At 35.9% G+C, this 22,892-nt stretch overlaps 1 protein-coding gene across 2 annotated transcripts in view; it reads right to left on the bottom strand.

Annotated features, from left to right (window-relative positions):
* EDIL3 (EGF like repeats and discoidin domains 3) overlaps positions 1-22,892 on the bottom strand; it is a 426,671-nt gene that overhangs the window by 132,170 nt on the left and 271,609 nt on the right. For both annotated transcript variants that reach the window (XM_058727809.1, XM_058727800.1), the window contains one exon: positions 20,105-20,286. In XM_058727809.1, coding sequence (XP_058583792.1) covers positions 20,105-20,286 — 182 coding nt within the window. The remainder of the gene's footprint in view (positions 1-20,104; positions 20,287-22,892) is intronic.

Raw genomic sequence — 22,892 nt, 5'->3', positions numbered from 1 at the left:
ATTTCATTTGTACTTTATATTCGCCTTAAGAACTAAATTGGACAATTCTAGTCTTCTGGATGGGCCAACAGGGAAAGATGATGGGGGAATTTTGGTCATCTCTGCTCCCTCAGAAGTAAGGAGAAGAATACACAAAGAACAAAAATCACCACAGAAAAAATTCTACTCCCCACACAGCAATAGCAACTTCTTAATAACATGGAAAAATAACATTTTTACATGTTTTCAAAGAAACACAGTTTCGCCACTAGCAAACAATACTGTAGAGCAAAACATTAAATGCATGAGGAAGAAAATAGACTATTCCTCATTATTTTATTTTATTTTATATTTTTATACCTCATTATTTTAAAATGAACGTTTTGCTGAACAAATGTTAGTAATTAGGAAATCTTTTAAAAATATACCGATTGTATCATTTGTAACGAATTAAATTGCACTTTTTTTTTGTAGCTTGAACTATAGATTTTTTCCTTTGTTAAATCACTTCACCATTTTCAAACTTTAAGTGGCATTTCCCTTCTACCAAATTAAAACAGGTACGTTTTTCACTTTGGCAGGAACAAATTTCTATGAGGTCATTGCAGCTTATTTTTCCAGCTGTATTTCTGATAATTATCACATGTGTATTTATGCCTCTATATAATCATTAAACAGATTTAATTCATCCATTATTTCTTGCATGTCTGTAGTCTACAAACATAATGACATATACAGCAGGAAATGTAAGGACAGAGAAGATTTTTGCACCTGTCACATGTAATCGAAAGAGTAAGACATACAAACTAACTGCAAAACAAAGCAGAATAATCATAAATGATGAAGGGACAAATGCCTTGGCATGGACATTAAGAGAATATCAATTAATACTGGAAATAGGAAACCAAGGCTTAGAGATGTCAAGTGGCCTGCCCAACCTCACATACCAGGACTGAAAGGTCATCTCAGACTCAAGAGACAGGAAGAGAGGTAGTGCACACGGTAAAGCATCCACTATGCTTGGGGATAGTGAGAGGTCTTGTGAGGCTGGACAAAAAGGCAATCCTTTCACTATGCCTATCCACCTAAAAGGCCTCTTTCATTTACCGTAGCAATCTGAAAACTTATCTGCTCTGTAACTCTCATTTTAAATGAATTTCTTTGCATTTATACGTAACATTTAAATATTATTATCACACCATTAATATATTCTGCTTGGATCGAATACTGAACATGTTATTTGCAGACTTGTATTAGGTATGATTTGGTTCAGTGGTGAGTGACAAAATCCCAAACAGTAGCTTAAATAAGAAAGAAGTTGGCTTCTCCCTTGTGTAAACATGTGACTAGGCATAAGGGGCCGATACATCAGGGTCCCAGGAACCTTTTAAATTATTGCCACTGTACGTAACCTTGATCTTATTGTCCAAGATGGCACAATCTGAGTTCTCAGCACCAAAATGGAGAAAGGGATAAAGAGAGCATGTGTGTGCTGTATCTTAAGAAAGTTCCCAGAAACACCATGTGACACTTGCTTATACACATGTGGCCATTTGTGAGTCACATGGCCATAGCTAGAGGAATGGGAGGTTGGGAAATATAGCCTAAGCGAGCATATTTTTATACAGAATATACAGAATCTTATACAGCATCAAACTATCTGAGGTAAAAATTACTTAGCCACTAATCCTCTTGCTATGGAAACAGATGAAGAAGACATTGGGAGACTGTTTAAAGTCATGGCTACACCTCTCAAATATTTGTTAAATACGTGAGAGTCTACATTTATTAGTCACTTGTGGTAGAGCCACCATGTAACTAAGCATCCATCATATAATCCTTACAACAATCCTAAGAGGCTGCTTTATTTTCATTGTCACTAAGTATTCAAAGTGACAGTGGCCAGTTGAATCGAGATCGCTGATCTTGAAAACCATATTGCTTACCATACAATATAACTGCTTATGCAATCTAAGTGACCATTGAGAGATTAATGGATAAAGGAGGTGTGGTATACAAATACAATGGAATACTACTTGGCCAAAAAAAGAATGAGATCTTGTCATTTGCAACAACATTGATGGACCTAGAGGGTATTATGTCAAGTGATAAGTCAGTCAGAGAAAGACAAACACCATATAATTTCACTCATAGATGATATCTGAAAAAACAAACAAATAAATAAATAAAATCAGATTCATACATACAGAAAACAAACTGACAGTTACTAGAGGGGAGTGGGTAAGGGAATGAGTAAAATAGATGAAGGAGATTAAGAGGCACAAACTTCCAGTTATAAAATAAATAAGTCATGGAGATAAAAAGTACAGCGAATGTAGTCAGTAATATTGTAATAACGTCACATGGTGACAGACGGTGGCCACCCTTTTCATGGTGAACACTGTGTAATGCATGGAACTGTTCAAATCACAATGCTGTGCATCTAAACCTACTACTGCATGGTAGGTCAACCATACTTAAGTCATAAAAGCTTTTAAAAAAGAAAACAGAACTTTTATTCAGGATATTGATTATGACAACAAATCACAAATCTATTTTCATTTATTAAAGATTTAGTCATGAGGACTGGTGAGAATACAACTGAATCAACAGATAGTGAGTGCCCCAGGCTCATGCAGCTTACCCACTAAAAAAGGATCTCCTATAAAGTCTTTAGTTATAAGCTGTGACAAGTGCTAGGTAAGAAAAGAACAAAATGTTGTAAGAACATATAGAAGAACCACATTTAGTCTGAGGTGAGGGGTGGAATTAATAAAGAAAGCTTCCTGGAGAAGGGAGCATCTAGAATAGCAGTTGGCACATGGAAAATACTCAATTAATATACTAAGTGAACGAATGTATTAATTTACATGGAGTTGGGAGTCACTTTAGAAGATGTTTTTCTCTAAGTCTGTGAAAGCTGAACAGAGTACCCTTCAAAAAAGTCCCACGTGGCTGGAACTCACACAGTAAATTCTCCACTCTTCCCAAGCACATAGTTACAGGTTCAGTTGTTCACTGAATTAAAACAACAGCTCTTCCCTTCTCAAATGTCCATCCAATGAAGTAGAAATTTCCACATAATTTTAAAATGTTTTATCTACTTAAGTAACCTCTACATGATCACACAAAACTTATTGATTGCCCAAATAGCTCCCTGAAAAGAGTAGCTGCCCAATAAATACTGGTTTATCTACAGCAGATCTGAAAGTAAGGAAAACATTTTGAAAAAAATATTAGATAATGTGCTCTTCTTTCAACATTTATACACATCTGTCCAAATCTGGGTTAATGCTCTTAAGAAAAGGAAAGCTAAGATCCACTGGTAATATTAAAATGTCTTATTTGTTGTTGTTTTTTTTTTTTTTTTTGCAAGATAATCACATTTCAGTTTAAGAGCTTCTTGAAAGCTGCTGTCATGTAAAAATACTGGTTTAGGTTGGGCTCCTGCTAGGAAAACTAAGATAGAAAAATTGACATCTATATCTGAAATTCAGCATTGTATCTCTTAACAGCACTAATGATAGTAATAAACTAAGGAGACTGGGTTTAACATAGTTTTTTAAATCTGAGAAATGAAAATATAGACTATGTATTATGAACTCAGGACAAATACTTCAAAACTACTGAAGCATTGAATATATAATAGATACAAGAAATTTGAGAGCCCATTTGCGGAAAAAATGAGATCTTTATTGTTTCTTTAAGAAGCAAAAATCACAACAAAATAAAACAATCTATACTAAGTACACCAACGTTAGACTGAAATAGCTACTATTTTAATTAACTATATCAATTCTGGGGAAAACAGCAGCAGCCACAGCAATAACAACATTAAAAAGAAATACATGGAGAAAATGGAACTGACTTATGGTATGAAAATGAATGCCCCGAAAAGGTGTTAATATAGAATGGCTACACTTATTCAGAAGCTCAAAGTTCAGTTCTTTTTTTCCCAAGGGTGCTGCACAATGGTGCTTCTGGGTGAGCTACTGTCTTATAAACTCTTTTGATGGAAATGGAATTAGAAGAAACAGAAGTTTCACCATTTGTGGGAAGTACTTCATTTTAGAGTCCCCATCTGTCCCCTCAAATAGCTATTTCAACTCTAAGTGGATACTACCTTACCTCTGATTCCACTAGGTGTGGTCACGTGACTCACAAATGGTCAATAGCAATAAGAAATGTCACATGTCAGTGATGCCCACTAAATCTACTTCCAATGCCTGTAGAGAGCAGCAAACTAACACACTTTCAACTTCATGCTGGACACAATTAGTATTTTCTCCAAGTAAATCAAACATTAAAACCCAAAATATAGGTGGCACCTGGGTGGCTCAGTTGGTTGACCATCTGATTCTTGATTTCAGCTTAGGTCACGATATCAGGGTCATGAGATTGAGCCCCACATGGGGCTCCCTGCTGAATGTGGAGCCTGCTTGGGATTCTCTCTCTCTCTCTCTCTCTCTCTCTCTCTCTCTCTCTCTCTCTCTCTCTCTCTCCCTGTCTCTCCCCCCTGCTTTTGCTCTCTCTCTCTTTCCTCTCACTCTCAAAAAAAAAAGACCCAAAATATATTCAGCATTTTCCAACCATACCAACTCCTTTTCCTGACCTCTATATTTCTATAAATGGTACCAAAATCTCACTCAAGCTCAAAACTTTGGAATTTAATATTTCTTTTTTTTTTCTTCCTCCTCTCCCCTAACACACAATTCAATCAATTGTCAGTGCTGCGCCCTCAAGCCCTCTTACAATTTAATCTCTTATTTTTATTTCAACATCTGCCAGTGTAATTCAGGTTCTCCTTGGGCAGTTAGCTATAAAAGCCTCCTAAGTGGTGTGCCTGCTTCTAGGCTTGCCTCTGCATTCAGCACAATGTTCACTTGATGAAACTTTACTGTCTCCTAACTACTCGGCGTTGTGTTGGGTACTCATAACACATCCCACTGACAGCTCATCTTACTGAACTCTAGTTCTGACAGTGTCAATACCCTGCTGAAAACCTTTCAATAACCATCAAGTGCCACCTCGTTTGACACTAATGTATTTTCACATTCTGGTGTCTCTTTACTTTTGCAGACTTTTACCCTCCTATTCCCCCTACGTAGACCCATCTCTTCAGTAAAGACTGGTCCCTGCTGGACCTTGTGTTCCCTCCAGTTCCCTTGTGATTTTATTCATTCTGTTCTCTCTGTCTGGAATAACTTCCTTAACATCATCCTCAAAAACGGTGAATATGCTAAATTCACTTTTAATAATTAAAATGTAAATGGCTTTTTGATGTTTTCATTATATTCTGGTTGCATGGAAAATAAATATTTCTTCCTTAAAGACGCCTAAGACCCAGCTGAGGATGTAATAATAAATCATTTAAAGCCTCATCTTACAGGATGTGGATATTTTTATAATCCTTTTACTATTTAATTATGACTTAATTATTGAAGGCTTCATGTTACAGACAAAAATCCTTTGAAAACAATTAAACATTACTATATCTAGTTCATGGAAGAATGGGGATTCTACTCATGGCATACACTGATATAGGCGAGTTAATAATAAAATATCACCAAAGCAGTTTAGGTGGTTTGGTCTTGGATTTGTGATGTCTTGATGCCATTCAGTATTTTAAAATGTTTCACATTGATGTCTCATTTTGAAGAACAATATACTGTTCCCTGATATTTGAATTTATTTCAGTTGTTTCTAAGCGTGAAAGGGCACATATAAGAGAGGGTATGTCTCTCACACTAGATCGTGATTACTCCTTTTTTCTCAGGATCAACAATACCAGAATCCACCTGGGGTGTCTGCTCACTATGTAGTGCCCTAGGTCCCAACTCTGATCTACTGATTTAGATAGTCTAAGGATGAGGACCATGTTAAACAGCTCTCCAGGTAATTTTTATGTAGTTGGATTTTGACAACTACTGCCCCAGGCTAGAGGTGTTTGCTTGCTTCTGGGCAAATATAAATTTTGTAGGATACAACAATTATTTTATAAGGCCTTAAGAAAATGGTAGACTCCCCCATGCCCACTAGCAGTGCCCATCCCTTCTTCAAAAAAAAGGAAAAGAGAACTTCCAAGAGTTGTCAAAGAAAGGATAGTACAGAGGATATGAATGGTTTAGCGCTGGCCTCACACAAGCTGCCCGTGTTTACATCCCAACCATGCAACTTACTATTTCAGTAAATTTGGACAACTTCCCTTTCTGTGCCTAGATTTCCCCATCTGAATAATGGGGATAAGACAATATCAATTACCTGGAAATACATAGTCAATATATGTAAAGCAACTGTAACAGCACACAGTGCTAATTGTGAGATTAACTTGAAGCTAATACAAGATACTATGGCTAATGAGACTCACTTGTAACCTAAGTATAGGTGAATGCAGTGACTTTTTTCTGCACTTAGGTCTAACCACATTCAGTTAGTTTTAAACAACAACGTCCCCCAAACCGAAATGGTTCCAAATTAATTACTGTCTCAAGAAAATAAAGCTTTCAGAATCAGGTTAGGTGGCTCGGTACTTGGTCACATTTTCAAAACAAGGGGGTTTTTCAGTGAGGCGTTGGGACAGAACAAATTTGTTCAGTGTCTACAGTGAAAATAAGGGATTCCTTCAGCCCAATCCAAACAGTAATTCCACCGGTTCCCAGTAGATAAACATGAAGAGACAATCACACCTTTAGCTCAAACTCTTACTTTTCCCCCTGCTTCTCTGCATTTCTCACCTCTCAGGACTCAGGACAGGCTTCCTGCAGACCCTCTCTGCCCTTGCCCTCTGAGGAACAATTGTTACATTGAGGCGGTGGCTGATTCTAATTCATAAACAGCATTTCCCATAGGCAGGTTTAACACCTTTGGTTAAGATGGATTCACAATCACAGGAATAGTGAGGAGCATGTCAAGCAATATAAGAGAAAAGCTACAGTAAGAAACTCTGAAAGTTGAGTGGAAGTCAGAGTATTACCCTTCTTCTGTCCTAGTGTCAGAAATGGGAAGAGACAGCCCAGAGGCAGGCTAGATGGTCATGTGGGGAGGTATGAAGAGGGAACCAGAGTAAGTTTGCCATCAACGTAATCAAGTTAAATTGTAAAACCAGAGATTCTAAACTTTGAGTGTTCTATTTTTTTCATGACAATAGCAAGTCGTTATTTTCAATTAATTCAGATTATCTCTATTTCACTTTCAACAGTATGAAAAACTATAAAATCACTGTGGTAATGGTCACAAGATAATGGGAACTGAGGGAACTACAAGGCACTTAAAATCTTAACCTTTGTAAGTACAAAAGTTAAGCTGGACATGTTTTCCGCATGGCTAAAAATGTGCAGCAAATTCAATGAAACAGTCTTTTATGTAGGGGTGGTTCACTGAATTATCTACTCAGAGTCCAACAGATGCTAAAAAAATGCATTAATACAATTTCCTATAACTCTATACATTCTATATTTTATGAATAATAGTAAGAAGCCTTAAGTTTGTATGTTTTTGACATTTCTTGCAGGTAAATAAAAATTACAAATTACATAAGCTAGAGTGATCCTAGTATTTTAAAACCGTTTTTTTTTTACCTAGGGCAAATTCATCTTAGAAAGAGAAGATATGGTTACTTTAACAACAGTTACTCTCTAAAGTTTCAAATTTTTGTGTGAATATGATCACAAATTTATAAAAAATGTGCAAGAAGCTAAAACAAACAGTTAATATTTTGCATTTTTCAGGAAAAACTTAAATAGGGTAGGAGAAGATGAAAATTTTGGTGTTTGGCATTAAAGGCTTAGTTAGCAGCCTTAATTGTTTCCGGAGAACACCTTACAAATATTACCCATGTCTGTCTGATGTTGCTTATAAAGGGGGTTTGCAGTGATTACAGAGGAAGGTATGGGTCATTGGGCTTTACAGAAATTCTGGTTCCTGTGTCGCCCAGATGGGTGAGGCATTACCTACAGCGTGGATAAATGTATCTCATATGGCACCAAAGGAAGTGTGCTAAGATGACACGGTTCAAGTGACCATTTATAACATCTGAACATAGAAGGTGAACTGACTTGTCTGGACACTCCTAGTACCACTCAGAGCAGTATAATTACCATGTGAAAATAAACATTGTCTTCCGTCTATTTTGCTCAACATTCTTTATTCTTCTATCAGTCAATTATCTGCATCTATTTAACAGTTTTTTTTTTTAATTACTATTCAAGGTGCTATGGAATAGACCTAATCAGGTATAATTCCTACTCTTTTAAGAAATTTTTTTTGTATTTTACTTATTTTCAGACAGAGAGAGACAGCATGAGCAGTCGAGGGGGCAGAGAGATGTCACAGAAACTGAAGCTGTCAGCCCAGAGCCTGATGTGGGGCTCGAACCCTTGAACCGTGACACTGTGACATGAGTTCAAGTTGGACGCTGAACCAACTGAGCCACCCAGGTACCAGGTGTAATTCTTACTTTTAAGTGACTTACAGTATAGGAGGAGAGAGAAAGGTAAACAATGACCATAAAGAATGTTAGCTGCTAGTGACGGAAACATATAGTGGGCAGAGTGGAAAAAAAGAACAGTGTGATCACTTCTATCTTTGGAGATAAAAAGGAGAAATTCCAGGAATTACTTTATACAGAATGGAATTAAGGATGTGAATCCAAAGAAGACTGGTAGCTGGTCAACAGATGAAACGGGAAATGTATGGGCCTAAGTACGGCAGCAGAAAACAGCCAGATACACATGAGGAACAGCAAGAAATCCGGGTCAGTGAGGCCCTGGGTGCTGCAAAGTCAGAGAGGAAGCAGCTTAGAGCAGAGATTCCAGATGTAGCTCCTTTTAAATTAGAGAAAATTGGCTATATGGTTAATCATATATTCCAGAACTCCTAGAATCTTGACTTAAGATCCAACACGCATCCTTTAAAGTTCATCAGCAAGAAGTGTGCATTAGTACTAGTATAAATGTCATAAATGACCAAACAGAGTAAACAGTATTTTTCAGTATGGATGTATCAAGTCATTTTTACTTAATGCTAAGTATCTGTTTGTTTTTAAACATAAAAAAAAGTAACTTAAAAGACACACACAGCTGTGGATGAAGGTTAGCTCTAATAAACAAAGGAAAAAAAGTAAATTTTCATTTAGGATGACTGTTTATAGAAAGAGATCACTAGAAGGAGTAGTATATTAATGTTTAGATGTAATTAGCCTTAGAGAGGTGTTTAGTATGAAAGCAGTGTATCTAAGAAGGTAGCTTTTTTAGGGAGAAAAAATAGGCTAAAACATGTTTTACTTGAATTAGGAACTAGTGAAGATGGATTAGAGTCAATGTAATCCAGGTTCTGTAACTAGGAAACAACCTGAAAATAAAAGGAAAATCTACTTCTTAAAACCTATGTTTTTAAAAATGATTTTTATGCCTCAAGGAGCTCCAGCTGTCTATAAGTACCAAAAGAGTTTTCACACACATTATATACAGGCTTTTGAAATGAAATAGATGATTACTCTGCTTTTTTTTTGCGGCATTTTAAATCCCACTGTTCACAAAGTTAAAAAAAGACACGGAATGTCTACTCCAGAAATGTAAATCTGTAACACAACTTGTGCTCACATAAATCTGACTGGGGTCCGTGTATTTCGCATTAACTATTATTTGTTTTGAAGTGCAAAACTCAGATGGTCTTGCTTTGGGATATTTTAAATTTTCTAACAACAAAGAATCTATAGCCATTTAGGGACGGTAATTGATGAAAATTCTTTATGACTAATAAAGACATAAAATCCTTATGACTAATGGATAATGCTTTTTATGAGTTGCTGCTAAAGCTGGGTGCACTTCTGGCTAGGATATCTAACGTGGTTCTGCCTCCATCCAGCTAGGAGACCTTTTGTGGGTCACATATTTCCTGCTATCCCTCCTTATTTTCCTTCACTATTCTTTCCTTTCCTACCCATGCAGTTATCACTACTTGCAGTTCCAAAAAACAAAGTGCCCAGATCATCAAACAAAAGTGTTATTTTATTTATTTATTAATGTATCTGGGGCAGGACAAATCCAGGCTTTATGAGCTGATGAGACATGTTTTTTCAGTGTGGTCTGAGAATGACCTGCTGCAGTTGTGAGAGGCAATCCAGAAGCTTCTATTTTTACCCAGTGACTCAAACAATTCCTGTGCATATTGAAGTTTGAGAAGTAACTCTCTCTCACCCCCACCACACACACAAACTTTGTGGCATATAGAGAGGAAACATATTAAGGTTATATTCACATTTTCTAAGAGTCATGAATTACTTAAAAGGGAAAGATCCAAACCTATTTTTCTCAGTGGTAAAATACTTGTACTGACACAACTACTGACAGATTAAGTCTCAAAGGAAAGTCATGGCTTTGCTTTGGTATACCCATCACACAGAGCAGTATGTAATAATACAGCTATGTAATACCTAGTGTAATGGCAATTCCTCTTCTCATATTCTGTAAATGCATGCTAAATTAGTTTTTCCATTTAACAAAAGTTTTATTAGAATAGGCTGAATATAATAAAATATTGCTGTTCAAATGAAATGGTTAGCAGATGATGTAAGACCAGGGTATATATAATATCTTGTTATGTCTACGCTGCTCACTTTTCTATATCCTAGATTCAGAACATCTTGAAGGCCACTGCTGTCTTCCTTCTAGTGCCTAATAGAACAGAGACTACAGAGTAGACATTCATTTAGTAAATGTTGCTGCTTGGATGAATAAATGACTAGATGAAAATATAATGTACATGCAATCTAGAAAGAATGTATATACATGAAACAAAATCACCTCAGAAATTAAAAAAAATATATTTTACCGCATGTATCTATAAAATAAAAATAATGAATATAAAATAATTATCTTTAAAAATAAATAAAATGGTCATTTTCAGAGGCCTTCATCAGTTAACAAAATGCCCAGAAGAATTAAATAAACTTATACATTTTTATATGATTACCTATATGATAAGACATATTTCCATAATTGTGCAAAGTTGCTATTTCAAATACATTAGTCAGAAAGAAAAACTGACATTCCAAGATGTTAAAGAAGTAGTCAGTATTTAATGTGGTGGTTATTTATTAGTTGGAAAAAATATATAGGTAAGGAATATAAGATCAGAAAAACAAAAACAGAGAGAAAAATTTTTGTTTAACTGTATTTACTGCACTAACCCTTTAAATCCAAAAGCAATTATAAACATTGTGGAGCTCTCAATAATTGCCCACTGAGTGTGTAAATTTAAAATGGCAATTTCAGTTTTTATTTCACCAAGACACGGAAGAAAATGGAATTGAATACTAATTAGTGTAAGTGTGTCATACACCTGAAAGATTAGGGGGATACTGTGCTCATTATAAGTGAGTTTAAGCAAAGTACTCAAATGTTTCATTTGAAGTACTGAGTATAAACAAAAGAATGAAGTGACAAGGGAAGTTAATAATGTTCAAACAGAAAATCTGGTACACGTACATAAGTAGACTTCCCAGAGTCTCTTAGATATGATTTTCCTTTAAGAAAGGGATACACTTTTTCTTTTAAAAAATAACTTAGGAAATAAGATGTTATTAAAGAATACAATAACATAATAACTCTGAATGTAATCTCGAAACATTTCTTAAATGAAAGTTGTGAGTTTTCAGTTTTCCTCCATTATACACAAGACTGTTTCATCTGATATAAAAGCCTTTTTGGGCTTTTTTGGCTTCCTTACTATAAGACTTTTTGGCTAATTTCCTCGTCCCTCAAACAGCTGAATTGAGGTCAGATTAGTTGGAAAACCCAGGAAATTGTTCTGAGGACTGGGAGAAGGGTCTCCAAGGTTGGAGGGAGACAGCGTGGCGGTTGTGAGGTGCGTGGAAGTGAATTGGGGGAGAGAAAACGGCAGTGACACAGAGGGGAGGGAACCTTTTTTGTGGACAGACAAAAGGGAGAGAAAAAGGGGTTGAGGGTAGCATAGGTTTTGTACAAGAGGAAAACCTCTCTAGACCACAGACAGGGGAGTGAGAAGTACTGAGTGTCTCAGATATTTTTGCAAATAGCATTTGGAGTTCCAATTCTGAGGTTTTGGAAATGTGCAACTTTCTCCACAGTGGAGCTGGAGCACACACTCCTGGGGAGAGGGAAGGTGGTCCCAGAGGGCATAGTGTGGTGTAGAGATCTCTGGGGCACATTGAGAGAGGACATTCCCCTTCCTTGAGTACTTTTGAAAGACAGTATATTGCCTCCCCAAGGACAAAAACCCTGCAGGCACCAGCAAGAGGCTTTTCAGCAGCAGGGGACAGAGGCATCCAGAGGAAATATAGCTTTGTTGCTGCTTTTATCAGTGCTACACCATAGATTCTGCACACTGCACAGGTGTGGGACTGTTCTGGGACAAAGGACCTAAGACACAGCATGGAGAGGCTCTGTTTCAGAGGAGAGGGTAGGTCCCTGTTGTGCTGGGTCCTTTAAGACTTCAAGTTTTGAATCTCAGCCACATGCCAAAAGAAAATCCACAAAGGGAGAACTGACTGCCCTCAGTATTCTGTGAGGGCTGCATGAACAGGATGGGGTGTGAGATCTCTTGTCTGGGGACAAGAGATTGCGGTGGCACCATTTTCCCCTCAAGACCAACATGGTGGGACTCCAGAAAGCAGCACTGTGGCCGCTGTGGAGGTGGGACCCAATTACACCAAACAATGATCCCCCTGTGTGTGGCAACCGCTTATTTACTGGGGTGAGACTGACTGTGAGACTGTGCACTGGGCCTCTCCTCAATACCCGCACAGCCAGCATCCTCCATGCACCAAGCACACTGAAAATCGAGTGCTTCAAAACGACACCCACAGTTCTCATGGAAACAGACCAGGCTTACTTTTCTCTCTTCTTCTTCTTTCTTCTTTCTTTCTTCTCCTTCTCCCCCCAACTCCTGCTCCTCCTCCTCTTCCTCCTCCTCCTTCTTCTTCTTCCTCCTCCTCCTCCTCCTCCTCCTCCTCCTCCTCCTCCTCCTCCTCTTCTTCTTCTTCTTCTTCTTCTTCTTCTTCTTCTTCTTCTTCTTCTGGAATCAGGCTTATACTTTCTTCTTTGTTTCTTTAATTTCTTCTCTCTCTCTCTCTCTCTCTCTCTCTCTCTCTCTCTCAGATAAGGCTTAAATCTTTCTTTCTTTCTGTCTTTCTTTCTTTCTTTCTTTCTTTCTTTCTTTCTTTCTTTCTTTCTTTCTTTCTTTTTTTCTTTCTTTCTCTTCCCTTTTCTTTGGAATTAGCCTTACAGTTTTTGATTCTCTCTTTTGTTTTTTTCATTCCTTTTCCTTTTCTGTTTGTTTTTTTTTTGGGGGGGGTGGGAATCAGGCTTTTATCCCCTTTTTTTCCAGGGTTATCCTAACAAACAAATCAAATCACATCTAACAAAGCAAACACCCCCCACTGCAAGCAAAGAGGGGTGCTGCAGAGGATGGATGATTGGGAAAGAACAATCAAAATGCAACAGCAGAGAGTATCAGAAAAATTTGCTGAAATACCAGACCTAGTGGCATTAAAGGGGACAGTGTATGACCCCTTTTTAATATAGCATTACTCTCAGGTACAGGAAACATAAAAATCTTTTGAAACACACAAAAGACAGAAATTTAGCCTAAATGACAATGCAGAGAAATTTTCCCCAAAAGAAAGGTCAAGAAGAAATCATAGCCAGGGACTTGCTCAAAACAGATATAAGCAATATGTCTGAACAAGAATTTAGAACAACAGTCATAAGACTACTAGCTGGGCTTGAAAAAAAGATATAGAAGACACCAGTGAACCCTTTCTGCAGAGATCAAAGACCTAAGAATAAGTTAGGATGAAATAAAAAATGCTGTAACTGAGAACCAAAACAAACTGGATACAATGACAATGAGGATTGAAGAAGAGAGGAGAGAATAGGTGAAATAGAAGATAAAATTATGGAAAATAATGAAGCTGAGTAAAAGAGGGAAAGGAAATTACTACATGAGGGGAGACTTAGCGAACTAAGTGATTCTATGAAACAAAACAATATCTGTATCATAGGAGACCCAGAAGAACAAGAGTGGAAAAAAAGGGTGGCAGATTTATTTGAACAAATTATAGCTGAGAACTTCCCTAATCTGGGGAAATAGAAAGAAATAGACATTCAAGTCCAAGAGGCACAGAGAACTCCCCTCAAAATCAACAAAAACAGGTCAATACCACAACATATCATAGTGAAACTTGCAAAATACAAAGATAAAGAGAGAATTCTGAAAGCAGCTAGGGACAAAAGATCCTTAACCCAGAAGGGCAGACACATACAGTAGTAGCAGACCTGTCCACTGAAACTTGGCAGGCCAGAAGGGAGTGGCAATAAATATTCAATGTGCTGAAGGGGAAAATATGCAGGCAAGAATTCTTTATCCAGCAAGGCTGTCATTCAGAATAGAAGGAGAGATAAAGACTTTCCCAGACAAACAAACACTAAAGAAGTTTGTGACCACTAAACCAATCCTGTGAGAAATTTTAAGGGGGATTCTCTGAGTGGAGAATAAAAAAGAAGACCAAAGCAACAAAGACGACAAAGGACCAGAGAACATCACCAGAAACACCAACGCTACAGGTAAAACAATGGCACTAAATTCATATCTTTCAATAATCACTCTGAATGTAAATGGACTAAATGCTCCAATCAAAAGACATAGGGTATCAGAATTAATTAAAAAAAAAAAGAAGACCCATCTATATGGGGCTGACAAGAGAGTCATTTTAGATCTAAAGACACCAGCAGATTGAAAATGAGGATGGAGAATCATTATTCATGTTAACATAAGTCAAAAAAAAGCCAAAAAAGCCACACTTATATCAGACAAACTAGATTAAATTTTTTTTAATGTTTATTTATTTTTGAGAGAGAGAGACAGAGAGAGATGATTCTGTGTCTCTTCCCCTCTGCACCTCCTCTGCTCATGCTCTACATCTCTCTGTCTCTCAAAAAATAAACGTTAAAAAAATAAAAATAAATAAACAACACCACAGAAATAAAAGCAATTATAAGAGGATGCTAGGGAAGAGTTATATGCCCACAAACTGGGCAATCTGGAAGAAATGGACAATCCTAAAAACACATAAACCACCAAAACTGAGAAAGGAAGAAATAGAAAATATGAATAAATCCATAACCAGAAAAGAAATTGGAAGTAATCAAAGATCTCCCAACAAACAAAAGTCCTAGGCCAGATGGCTTCCCAGGGGAATTCTACCAGACATTTAAAGAAGTATTAATACCTATTCTTCTCAAACTGTTCCACAAAATGGAAATGAAAGGAAAGTTTCCAAAATCATTCTAAAGCCACCATTACCTTGATTAAAAAAACATAAAAGACCCCACTAAAAAGGAGAATTACAGGCCAATACCCATGATGAACTAAGATGCAAAAATTTTCAACAAGATACTAGCAAGTCAAATTCAACAACACATTAAAAGAATCATGCATCATGAACAAGTGGGGATATTCTTGGGCTGCAGAGCTGGTTCAATATTCACAAATCAATTAGTGTGGTACAGCACACTAATAAAAGAAAGGATGAAAACCATATGATCCTCTCAACAGATGCAAAGCATCTGGCAAAACATAGCATCCTTTCTTAACAAAAATTATCAAGAAAGTAGGGATATGAGGAACATACCTCAAGATCATAAGGCCATCTACAAAAGACCCATAGCTAATATCATCCTCAGTCGGGAAAAACTGAGAGCTTTCTCCCAAAGGTCAGGAATGTCCACTCTCACCACTGTTGTTCAACATAGTACTCTAAGTCCCAGCCTCAGCAATCAGACAACAAAAAAATTATAAGGCATACAAACTGGCAAGGAGGAAGTCAAACTTTCTCTCTTTGCAGATGACACAATACTCTATGTGGAAAACTCAAAAAACTCCATCAAAAAACTGCTAGAATTGAAAAATGAATTTAGTAAAGTCACAGGATATAAAATCAATGTACAGAAATTCGTTGCATTTCTATATATCAGCAGTGGAGCAGCAGAAAGAGAAATTGAAGAATTGATCCTATTTGCAATTGCACCAAAAACCAAAAATTATCTAGGAATAAACCTAACCAAAGATGTAAATTACCTGTATGCTTAAAACTATAGAAAACTTATGAAAGAAATTGAAGAGGACACAAAGAAATGGAAAACATTCCATGTTCATGAACTGGAAGAACATATATGGTTAAAATGTCTATACTACCTGAAGCAATCTACACATTCAATGCAATCCCTATCAAAATAACACTAGCATTCTTCACAGAGCTAGAACAAACAATTCTACAATGTGTATGCAACCAGAAAAGACCCTGAATAGCCAAAGTAATATTGAAAAAGAAAACTGTAGCTGGAGGCATCACAATTCCAGACTTCAAGCTGTATTATACAAAGCTATAATCATCAAGACAATATGGTATTGGCACAAAAACAGACACATATATTAATGGGACAGAATAAAGCACCCAGAAATGGACCCACAAATGTATGGCCAACTAATCTTCAACAAAGCAGGAAAGACTATCCAATGGAAAAAACAGTCTATTCAACAAATGGTACTGGGAAAATTGGTCAGCGACACACAGAAGAATGAAACTTGGTCACTTTCTTACACAATACACAAAAATAAATTAAAAATGAATAAAGATCTAAGTGTAAGACAGGAAACCATCAAAATCCTAGAAGAGAACACAGGCAGTAACCTCTTTGAACTTGGTTGTAGTAACTTCTTACTAGACATGTCTCTCGAGGCAAGGGAATCAAAAGCAAAAAAAAAAATCAATCTATCTTTAATCAAGATAAAAGTCTTCTGCACAGCGAAGTTAACAATCAACAAACAAAACTATAAAGCAACCGATGGAATGGGAGAAGATATTTGTGAAGGACATATCGGATAAAGGGTTAGTATCCAAAATTTATAAAGAACTTACCCAATTCAACACCCAACACACAAAGAATCCAGTAAAGAAATGGGCAAAAGACATTAACAGACACTTTTCCAAAGAAGACATTCAGAGGGCTAACATCACATGAAAAAATGCTCAACATCACTCATCATCAGGGAAACAGAAATCAAACCCACAATGAGATAACACTTCACACCTGTCAGAATGGCTAAAGTTATCAACTCAGAAAACAATAGATATTGGAGAGCATGCAGAGAAAGGGGAACACTTTTGCATTGTTGGTGGGAATGCAGACTGGTGCTGCCACTCTGGAAAACAGTATGGAGGTTCCTCAAAAAATTAAAACTAGAATTACTGATGACACAGCAATTGCACTACTAGGTCTCTACCAAATGGGCACATGAACCCCATGTTTATAGCAGCACCATCAACAATAGCCAAATTATGGAAAGAGCCCAAATGTCCATCAACTGATTAATGGATAAAGAAGAGATGGCATATATATACACAATGGAATATTACTTAGTGATCATAAACAATGAAATCTTGCCATTTGCAACAACGTGGATGGAACTAGAGTGTAATGTTAAGTGAAATAAGTCAGTCAGAGAAAGACAAATATCATATGATTTTACTCATATGTGGAATTTAAGAAAAAACAGATGACCCTAGGGGAAGGGATGGAACAATAAGAAAAGCAGAGAGGGAGGCAAACCTTAAGAAACTCTTAAATACAGAGAACAAACTGAGGGTTGCTGGAGGGGTGCTAGGTGGACAATGGGCTAAATGCGTGATGGGTGTTAAGGAGGGCACTTGTTGGGATGAGCACTGGGTGTTATATGTAAGTTAGGAATCACTAAATCCTACTCTTGAAACAATACTACAGTATATGTTAACTAAAATTTAACTTAAAAAATATTTTAAAAAGATTTTTTATGTGCCTGTATTGTTCTTCTGTGAGAGTTCATTATCACCTTCAGACTAAAAGCAAACTAATAATAATAATAATTTTATCCCCTTAAAAGAGGTATTTAATTATTTTAGTTAAGTTGATAAAGTTATGTTTAATCTAAATTTCTCTAAAAGTCAACCACTGTCCTATTCCATTGAGGTTATTTCCACTTGTAACTAGTGGGATAAAGAGAACTTAAAGTTGATTTGTACTTTGGAAGGCAGAATGATGTGTAAGGTTAAGGTAGGCAATAAAGTGGGACAAAATAAAGTGAAAAGTCAGGACTGAAACATTAATAAGGTGTTTCTCAGTAAAAATACTGCAAAAGGATGTTATTGTGGTTTATTAAAACATGGCAATGACTGAAGCTCTCAAACATAATTTGCCAAACCCAGATGCAAGCTAGTGACATTGTCTCACAGTGTCGTGCAATTTTTGCTATTAATTTTAATTTCTAAAGCTTTATCATGACTACAATCCCACAAATGCATTTCATAACTGGCAACTAAGCTGATTTTTAAAAAAATGGTCTCTGCAACGATTTTTAACAATAAAATATAGGCATTTTTGTTCTCATCTATTTTAAACCTTAATTGTATATTCATTAGCTTGGGATCAAAAGTGTATAAATGTGCCATTTCCACTATCTGGAATTCTCTTTGCACATGTAGCTACATATTAGAAAAATCATGTGTAATCTAAGAAGCAATTTCTGTAAATGCACGCAAAAATAAATTCATCAAACAAAACAGTATCTGGTAAACACATGGAGCCATATAATTAAAGAAATATATATAGGATATGTAAAAATTCACAAGAAACCTGAACAAAGGAAAAATCTGAAGGGGATTTTGGCCCAGTTTTTAAGGTATGGAAATCATGTTACCTGGCCATAGATCAACTTTTCATTCTACTAAATTCCCGTAAATCAATGCCTGTACATTGCACCTAATAATGTCAAATCATGGATTTCCATGTTAAAAATTACCTCTGACTCCAAATACATAGTAAACAAAATCGCTCAACTACTTAAATCAAAATTCTGTAATAGCTCCATGGAAAAAGCCCCAAACTTTTTAGTATGTGTGAATCCTAAGGCACACTTACCTCACTCGCTAAATGTGAACATGTTCCTCTAGCAACTTATACACAAGTCATGATTTTCTATATGATGTTCCCAGATTCTCACCTAGCATCTTTGATCATGCTGCTCTGTAGGCTTTTAGTCTCCATTGAAAGGCATTTTCCAAGGCCCACCTAAAAAGCTATTCTCCCACAGGCTTTCTCATGATAATTATTTCTTCCACTAAACCCAGTGTATACTGGGTATTCCTTCTCTTCAGCACACACTCAACAACTTGTTACAGGTTATTAATGTGCTCTCCCCAACAAGGGTATAATCTTTCACAGAAATCATGCTTTAATCATCTTTTCTGTCTTCCTAATGTGTAGTTTACTTACATATTACTTAAGGTAAGTCCTCAGAAAACATTTAACTGGATAAAATACAATGTGTTGGTATTATTACCATCCATCCCATTTTAGGGAAATCACTTACGATCTTGGTATATCATGTTTTTTTCTGTTTAAAAAAGTAGCTGGCTGATGATAATAAATAAAAGAGTATGAGTTGAAAAACCCTCAGCTATTGAAAGAGGGTGCTGAAGACATTTTTGGTATTCGCGTTATCTATTCTGTACATTATATGTTCTGTGCATGTGAAACCACTTCTAAGACAGAGAAAGAAAACATGCATTTTTTATTTTCTTGAAGTGTCAAAAGTTGTGGCCAAATGTTAACATGTGGCCTATGTGGAAACCTTCTAGGGGAGCCTGGGTGGCTCAGCTGTTTAAGCTCTTGATTTCGGCTCATGTCATAATCTCACAGTGGTGAAATAGAGTTCCTTTCGCTCTGAGCCTGGAACTGGCTTAAGATTCTCTCCCTCCCTCTCATTCTGCCCCTCCCTGGCTTTCAAGCACTGCATGTGCTGTCTCTCACATAAAAAAAAAATAGCAATATTTATACCCCAAGACTTTCAACATTGTTAACCCTCAATACACTTTACAGTCAACGTACATATATCCCACAGTTTCAGATTTCATAGCCAATTTGGACTCAGCTGAATCATCCTGTCCTCTGTTACCATGAAGAAAAGTCACACTTTGGGCTGTGATTTGTATTCTTTCTGAGATAACTCTGGTCATTCCTTGGCAGTCACATTGTCCCATCCCATGTGTTACCTGAATCCATGGCCATCTGTCATTTTCTGCAGCTGTCCATGCATTTATAAGCCCCTTCTTATTGAGACGTGCATAGTAGGGATACCATTTCTGGAGTCCAAAAAGAGCTCGGTGGGTAGAGGAAGCTGTGATTTGCTGATTTGATATGATTCCACCTTCGATTCCCAATGGGCCTGAGCATTCTGGGAACAAATCAGGAAAAAATTGTGAATGTATTAGAAATAATCCACATTTAAAATGTGGCTGTTAGATTTGATGGGAGATATTTTTTAAATGAATTTATTTTGTACCATAATGCTTTTGGAACTCCTCATGAAGGAAATGATTCTTTTTCCTGATGACATTCTCTCCTTCCTTTACTTTGAGTGTGGCACCTCAATAGATACTGCCTTCCTGCATTATGACTCTGCATTATGCACTGTCATCCCTGGGCTGTTGATCACATCAACCAAAGTGCAATGCCCTTAAAGGACCTACATCATAGTTTACATTTTCAGAAATGAGCATACCTCATTAATCGCAAGCCCTCAATAAATATCTTTGATCCATTGTTTCTTGACTAGCCTATATCTGAGTTTTGTGTCAAAATCATTTTCATACTGACTTTACATTTCCCACCACTATAAATTTTTTTAACTTTAATTTTTGTAAACATCATCAGATATGCTTCCAACAAAAATGGCAACATGTAAATATGCCAACTTTTAATAATAACTTGAAATATGTTATAATAGAAACTTGTAGACAAATTATTTTTATGAAGTTAAGTAGGTAAACTCTCTGAATTATACATAACTTACATACACCAATAAGTAAATTAAGATGTTAAAATATTTATATTTCTAATATTTTAAATTCAAAATTCATAGCTAAACATATAGGTGTTTTGTACTAACATTTTAATTTAATTTTATTTAAATTTGTTATCTTGGAAACTTAAGAAAAATTTCTTAATAAAAATTTTAAATTCTAACATTAAGCATAATGCAATTCAAATAATACGTTCTTGGATATCAAATGGCAAATCTACCTGAAAAGTATATATATGAATTTCTTATTTCATAAATTTCACTACAAACTAAATTTATTAAGGTTTGAAAATTCAGAATAAGTACTATTATGATAGTTCTCTTAATTTAGGCTATACATTATACTCAACATTTTGTCAAGTTAGATTTGTACAATAAATATGATAATTTCATTATAAAATATACTATGCTGATTGATAAGAATTACTGAAAAGATGAAAGGAGTACACTGACATTACTTATCAGTATAATAAGCCAACTTGATCAGTGATTGTCACCAAGCATACCCTGGATTTTAATAACTATTGAAGCCCAACACTTGTCACTAATTAAATGTTTACACTTAGAATATAAAAGAAATAATTTTGCAGCTGCACTATAAAAGTTAATTTTATTTATCTTAAAAAATTAAAAAGATGTTTCTCATTGGTAACCATTTTTTCATTAAACATAAACATGTTTGTCCTTTGTATTCCATATTCAGGGAATAGGTAGCTCAAGCACATTACCTACTAACATTTCTCCAATGGCTTTAAAACCTTGGGACGCTTTTTATAAAATGGATGAAAATTGTGGAAAAGTAATGATCTTAATCAGACTTTATCAGTAAAGATGGCATTAATACAACAAAAATTGCACCTTGGTTATTGACAACTGATATATTATATACTTTTAGGTAGACGTACTATATCACTTTGAAGTCATTCAATTAAGAAGCCATTCATTTTTAGAATTGCAATATTGGGAGAGGTAATAATCTGATTTTCACATTCCAGAGAAACTAACCTCAAAACCTCAGACGTTGAACCTTTGGATTCTTGTTTTGTTTTCCACTTTAAACTTCAAAAATCTTTCCAGACTTCATAAAAGCACTAGGAGACTTTCATGATGATACTTTGATTTTAGACAATTGCAGGAGGCTGGCTTTTTAAGGATATTGTCATGAAAGGAATCTCAAGCATCCTTGTCTTGAATTTGTGCAACAGTTGGATGGGAAAATGCCACAGGCAAGGAGACCATTTACAAGTCAGTAAATAGGAGACCATAGGCCAGTCGGTAGAACAGCAGAGTGAAAGAGCCAGCTTTAATTTAATTTAATTTAATTTAATTTAATTTAATTTAATATATAATTAAACTCCATGATGGCCTTAGAAAAAACTCTACACCATTTAGTTGGGTACTTCTAAAACCCTTATGTTGAATTGGACATTCTCGCCAAATCTGTAACCATTTTAAAAGGGAGAGATTAGACCTCAAACCACACTATTCAGTAAGTCTACTTCACTGATACTCTTAACCTACCAACTTCCACTTATTAATTAACATGTCAGCAATTATTAATTAACATGTCAGCAAACACTGTTATATTATCAGATAAGTCAAATACCCATGAACAATTAAAAAAAAATATATATATATATTTGTGTCTATATACCTATATGTATATCATTTTTTACTCTGGCACAAGGATCCCGATCTTAGTTATGCCCTCACTACACATAGATTCAAACAAAACACAATTAAAAAATATAAAGTGACGTGTTATATCTTTATAGGGCTTTACAGCTTATAAAACATTTTTACATGAGCTTTCCCACTGCTGTGATGCCAAATTTATTGGTATTTCTTTTCTCAGTCTTCAACTCCACACTTTTATTTATTTTTTATTTATTTTTTGTTAATTTTTTTTAATGTTTATTTATTTTTAAGACAGAGAGAGACAGAGCATGAATGGGGGAGGGTCAGAGAGAGGGAGACAC

The sequence above is a fragment of the Neofelis nebulosa genome, chromosome 1 (assembly GCF_028018385.1).
Source record: "Neofelis nebulosa isolate mNeoNeb1 chromosome 1, mNeoNeb1.pri, whole genome shotgun sequence".
In the NCBI taxonomy this organism is placed as follows: domain Eukaryota; kingdom Metazoa; phylum Chordata; class Mammalia; order Carnivora; family Felidae; genus Neofelis; species Neofelis nebulosa.
Note: the sequence above shows the minus strand (reverse complement) of the source record. Positions and strands in the feature narration are given on the sequence as shown.